The 6,117-nt window shown below is 40.6% G+C and overlaps 1 protein-coding gene across 1 annotated transcript; it reads left to right on the plus strand.

Moving 5' to 3' along the window:
• Positions 1-1,426: 1,426 nt before the first annotated feature.
• LSM5 (LSM5 homolog, U6 small nuclear RNA and mRNA degradation associated) lies at positions 1,427-5,151 on the plus strand. The gene is made up of 5 exons (XM_032642178.1): positions 1,427-1,582; positions 3,095-3,190; positions 3,460-3,487; positions 4,205-4,277; positions 4,889-5,151. The coding sequence occupies exons 1-5, from the start codon at positions 1,537-1,539 to the stop codon at positions 4,919-4,921; spliced, it is 276 nt and encodes a 91-aa protein (XP_032498069.1). The 5' UTR covers positions 1,427-1,536; the 3' UTR covers positions 4,922-5,151.
• The last annotated feature ends 966 nt before the right edge of the window (positions 5,152-6,117 follow it).

Here is a 6,117-nt window from a genome sequence, read left to right on the forward strand (position 1 = left end):
GTCATTAGTTTACAACAGTCTCCCAAACTCCCTTAAAATTCTCTCTCTCTTTAATCCCCTAGTGGGATTTATAAACTAACTATTTAATTATCCTACTCTATCTCTATTAAAAAAGTAAATATTAGGAGTAAATGTATTTGTAAGTTTCCTGACACATATGAGGTACTCAATATTTCTGAAATGCAAAAAAGCCAGGATTGGCTTAGTATTTAGAAGGAGGCTGAATCCTAGGGGACTTTGAACTCAAGGGCCCACCTGTAAGGGCTTCTGAACCTCCTCACTGATGTTTGCCTTAAATCATACCTACTTCTCTAGGATCCCTGAAGCTAAAAGAGGACTTTTTGCTTTATGTATTAAATTTCATATGCCTTCCACATAATGTTTGTTAATTGTCTTTCTCCCCTGTTTATCCTCTGGCTCCTATAAGGACAGAAGACATTGTAGTTCTGTTCTTTACACTGTTTTATACTCATCAAAATGCCAGACAGTGTGCAACTAAAGTATTTGTTCAATGAATGAATGATGGGTGCTTTATAATCATTTGTTGTATGAATGAAGGATGTTCTTTCCAGCCTCTCCTGCTTAGGCTCTTTAGTTTTAAGTTCCTCAGATACAAACATAAAATATACTAAGGCAGAAAATTTGTTTGCTTTCTCTTTTCAAAAAAGAAGTGTAAAAGCATCAAGGTTTCCTAAATGTGATGTTATTAACATAGAGTGACATCTGGTGGTTGCCTGTTGGACAATGTGTTTGTGGAAGAAATAGTGAAAAAAGTCTATAGTAGACTCCTAGATATAACAGGATTTAAGAACGATAGTAGAAAATAGGGAACATATTTAAAATCGCCCCCTCGCCCAGAAAAGTTTTTTTAAAATGTTAGGTGTGGGTTTTATTTATTTATTTATTTATTTTTGGCCACACCATGCGGCAGGCGGGATCTTATTTCCCTGACCAGGGATCGAACCCATACCCCCGCCATGGAAGCACAGAGTCGTAACGACTGGACCACCAGGAAAGTCCCTTAGCTGTGGGTTTTCAGTCCACCGAACTTTTAAAAGAATTGGTAGATTCCTTAAAAGAAACAAAAATAACAACAACAAAAAGAATTTACGAAAATTACAACACAATGAATCGGTGGCGGGAAAATCAAATTTATTTATACTGGTCTGAAGAAAGATCCTGGGTTGAAATGAGATACAACTTGGGGAAGATAAGACGACTCAAAGGTTTCCGTTTGGCAAAGTCTTCCGGGTTAGAGGAATAATTTATTTACAAGGCGGGATAGCTTTAAAGTCTCTTGGAAATTTGGAGAGAAAAGTGTCTGTCGAGACCGCAGAACGTTCAGTGAACGGAAATATTTCCCAGGATCTCATTGCCGGGGAAGGAGGGACTGGGAGCGATCCCCGTGGACCGGCCCGATCGCACTCTCGGCCTCAGATTGGTCGAGTCTGAACGGGCTGCCGGAAAAAGCGGAAGCGCGCTCTTTCAAACTCGCCTTCTCAACTTCGAGAGACGCAGACCACTTCCGGCGTAGCCATGGCGGCTAACGCTACTACCAACCCGTCTCAGCTTCTACCTCTAGGTAACCGTTGTCGTGTTGGGGTGCCCGGGCGGGGAACTGAAGGTTAGGGTCGGGGCCCGAGGGGCAGCGCAGCCCCTGGCTGAGTGTTAGAAAAACGTATATGACCAATTGCTTTCTTTCTCCGCGGCTCTCCTCTAGGCGCCAAGTCTCTGCGGCCTCAGGCCGCCCACGTCTCTTCGGCGTGGTGGGGTTTTCTCGAGGCAGGGACTTTTGACTCCCCAGACCAAACCGTCACCGGCAGAGGTTCACGCTTAGTGAATAAGTCGTTGGCCTTCTTTGTTGTGAGCTCGCCTTTACAGTAGTGGATAGCAGTCCCGTTCCTCAACCTGGCATTTAAAATCTCCAGAGTAGACCCTGTTGCCTATCTGGCCGGTTGTTGAGAGAGGCACCAGGATCTGGACTGCGCCTTAAAAGAGGACTCTGGAAACTAGCTTTTCTTGCCGCTCATTCTTTCAACAGTTATTGCGCCTTTGTTCACTGGACACTGTGATTGGGCACTGTTCAACAAACTAAAATCACGGCCGTTGCCTTCAGATAGCATACAAACCAGTGTAGGAAACAGGATACCGGGCAAATAAACATCGTACCAAATAACGCTAAGCCTGCTGAAGAGATGTTCAAGCTGCTGTCAGACTACAGAGGATAGACTTTTGGGGGGTGAGGGAGACGTAGTGACGAGAAGGGATCTCTGGTGAAGACAGGCCTCTCTCTTTTTTTTTTTTTTTTAATAATGTTCTATATCCTTCTAAAATTTTTTAAATTAATTTATTTATGGCTGTGTTGGGTCTTCGTTTCTGTGCGAGGGCTTTCTCTAGTTGTGGCAAGCGGGGCCACTGTTAAGCGCGGTGCGCGGGCCTCTCCTGTTGCGGAGCACAAGCTCCAGACGCGCAGGCTCAGTAGTTGTGGTTCACGGGCCTGGTTGCTCCGCGGCATGTGGGGGTCTTCCCAGACCAGGGCTCGAACCCGTGTCCCCTGCATTAGCGGGCAGATTCTCAACCACTGCGCCACCAGGGAAGCCCAGGTCTCTCTCTTAATATTTTGTATCTGAAGGGTGATTGAGCTAGTGGATGGGGCAATGATTGTAAAGTGTCATGGAACAAACTCTTTTTGAATGATCAGTGTATCCAGGCAGTGTCCATTGGGGATACACTGATGAGTAAAAACAACCACCATCTCTGCTCTCATGGATCTTAGAGTCTGGGGGGTGTGGGTGGGGTTCATATGTCAATAGGATAACCTAAAATAATATTAAGCCACAGCCATGATAAATTGTTACAAAGGAGCGGTAAGTGGAGAACAGGGAAAACTTTCCTGTTAATAGAATGATTAACAGAGACATGTAGTGTAAGATCTAAAGTTTTCGAGTGAATACTTTTCCTGGTTTATATTTCACCATATGCAAGTAATAAGTGCCAATAGGCACTCACATATTTGTTGAAGTAACGAATGGGCACAATAATCTTTTCTCTCCTCTCCCCCCGCCCTTTTTTTTTGTTAAAAAAAAATCCATAGAGCTTGTGGACAAGTGTATAGGATCGAGGATTCACATTGTGATGAAGAGTGATAAGGAGATTGTTGGCACACTTCTGGGATTTGATGACTTTGTCAGTATCCTTTTAAAAGTTGGTAGTATGGTTTTTTCGGTATTTTAAAAATAGAACTTTAGACAATCAGTAGTTACGGATTTTTATAATAAAAATTAATTCTCATGGAAATTGTGTTTTAAGAGGTGTGTGTACTGAAAGAAGATGAAATTACTAATCACAAACATTTTGAATTTGAGCCATTGTGTTCAATGTTATAATTAAAACTGAACAAAGGCAGAAGCCAGAGTAAATTTAACTTGGTATATTTATTTTCTTAACACCAAATTTCAGATATGGTACTGGAAGATGTCACTGAGTTGTGAGTAGTGTTGAAAATTAAGGAATTGAGCAGGGGAATCTCTTTTTTATTTAAGGCAGTTTTAGTACTGTTGAGTCAGTAAAATGATCTGTTGAGTCAGAGAACACTGCCTATTTGAACTACTCTAAAGATAGAAGTTTTACCTACTGATGTTAGTAAAATTGGATTAGAGGATTATTACCTTTATGTAACTGTCACTAAATTGCTAGGAAATTAGTAGAGACAAAGCTTTAAGGTAAAAGGTACTAAAAACAGCCAGGGATCTTAGGGCTTAGGTCAAATAAAGGAACTGATAATAAGAGCATTTAATGCTTTAAATTAATTATTCTACAACTTATATATAATAGAAAATGTAAATGATGTCTCAGTTATATTAATTATAAAGATCATGACCAGTAGCTCTGCTTTCAGATTTGAATTAATTACAGATTGGTATAATGGATAGGAATCAGTAGTAGATAATAGTAAAAAGAGTGAGGATAGTAAACATTTTAGTTCATATTTGATCTCCTTGGCAAGTTTCAGCTTTTTAGATGAAGATCAGCTCAGTGGATGTGGATCTTAGGTCAGTCAGTCCACTCTGTTGCCTTTGGGGAAGAATTTACATCACCCAGGGGTGATGTACATCACCCACTTTGTCTCTGAAAAGTGTTGGTACAGTTGCCTGACCTCATGTTCATTTATATAGAATAATTAACCTTTAATCTATTTGTTTAGTGAAATCACACCAGAAGGAAGAAGAATTACTAAATTAGATCAAATTTTGCTAAATGGAAATAACATAACAATGGTAAGACACAGTAAAGCTATTTTTATTTAGATGTTAAGCCATTTTTGTGGGGCAGGGATTACAGAACTAACTTGCTTGACTAAATGCTCATGGGTGCAGTGGTGCTTAACATGGGAAATGGGTGCTCTGGTGGTCAGGGCTCTATGGCCAAACTGTTGAAGATGACATTAGGCCTAAGATTAGTTTGCTTGTGCTTTTTTTTTTTTTTTTTTTTTTGCGGTACGCGGGCCTCTCACTGTTGTGGCCTCTCCCGTTGCGGAGCACAGGCTCCGGACGCGCAGGCTCACCGGCCCAGCCGCTCCGCTGCTTGTGGGATCTTCCCAGACCGGGGCACGAACCCATGTCCCCTGCATCGGCAGGCGGACTCTCAACCACTGTGCCACCAGGGAAGCCCTGCTTGTGCTTTTTAATCATTTGTTTTGCTAGGAATCATTGTTGAGACACTAAGTATTAATTGATGATGTTGGAATTGTAAACAGCAGTGACAAGGAGAAAATGGAAGTATGGGGGAGGGGCAAAGAGGCGTGACTCCAATCAATGAGGAGCTCTCAGTAGGGGTTTTAAGGTTATGTAGTTCTAAACTAAATATTAAACTTTTTCCTCCTTTGCAGCTGGTTCCTGGAGGAGAAGGACCTGAAGTATGAATGGATTTCCTTGACTTATGCTAGATTCTGTTTTGTCTTATAATGACAACAAAATAGAATTTTTATTTTAACCTTTTAATGTTTGTATTCTCTGAAGCCAAGTTTTCCGTTAAAGGGAAATGCTTTGAAGATGCATTGTAAATGCCTGTTTTTGTAAGTTAATCATGATTATGTTGGAAAAAGAAGAACGGTTTGTTCTTTGAAAACAAAAATAAAGGTGTTTTTGTTAACTGTCATTTTATTTATTATACTGCAGTAGCCAGTGGTTGTAGTTACTTTGTCACTTGCTTTCCTGTCATTTTATGATTATTTGCTTCCTCATTTAGGTGACCATTTGATTCTCAAACAAAAATTGTTCCAAACAAAATGATGAGCTTTGATTTTGAACAGGTGCATTAAAAAAACCTGAAATGATTGCTTACAAAACTCAGTTCAAACTCTGATGCTTTGAAATGAGGATTTTTCTACTGAACTCAAGTTCCATTAACTCCTATTAAAAACAAAGAAGCAAAATACACAGGTAATATATGCACATTGTAGAAGTGCAGATAAAGTAAAAAGGAAAATATTAATCACTTTGCTGTATATTCTCTTGGACTTTCTTAGTATACTCTCAGTACACACTTTATTTATTTTTTTTTTTTTTGCGGTACTCGGGCCTCTCACCGCTGTGGCCTCTCCCGTTGCGGAGCACAGGCTCCGGACGCGCAGGCTCAGCGTCCATGGCTCACGGGCCCAGCCGCCCCGCGGCATGTGGGATCTTCCCGGACCGGGGCACAAACCCGCGTCCCCTGCATCGGCAGGTGGACTCCCAACCACTGCGCCACCAAGGAAGCCCACACACTTTATTTTTACAAAAACTTACTCTTCCTGAATGTATTGTTTTGTAGCCTCCAGATAAGACTTTTTTTGAATTTAAATGGGGAGAATCTTTCCGTGTCAAATATTTTGGCAGCATAAATGTGTGCATAGTATTTTATTAAATGGGTTTACCATAATTTATATAGCCTATTCTTTATTACTGGCCACAGTAGTCTAACTAAATCTTTATACATTTTTATTTTTCTTAGAATAAATTCATAAATATGTAAGGTCAAAGGATAGATATTGTCGTGTTGCCAACAAAAAGTTTGTAGTTGTAGTTTTTCATAGTACCCCTTCACACACTTAACAACATTGGCTATGTTCTATTTTCT

This window comes from Phocoena sinus, chromosome 9, assembly GCF_008692025.1.
Source record: "Phocoena sinus isolate mPhoSin1 chromosome 9, mPhoSin1.pri, whole genome shotgun sequence".
Classification (NCBI taxonomy): Eukaryota; Metazoa; Chordata; class Mammalia; order Artiodactyla; family Phocoenidae; genus Phocoena; species Phocoena sinus.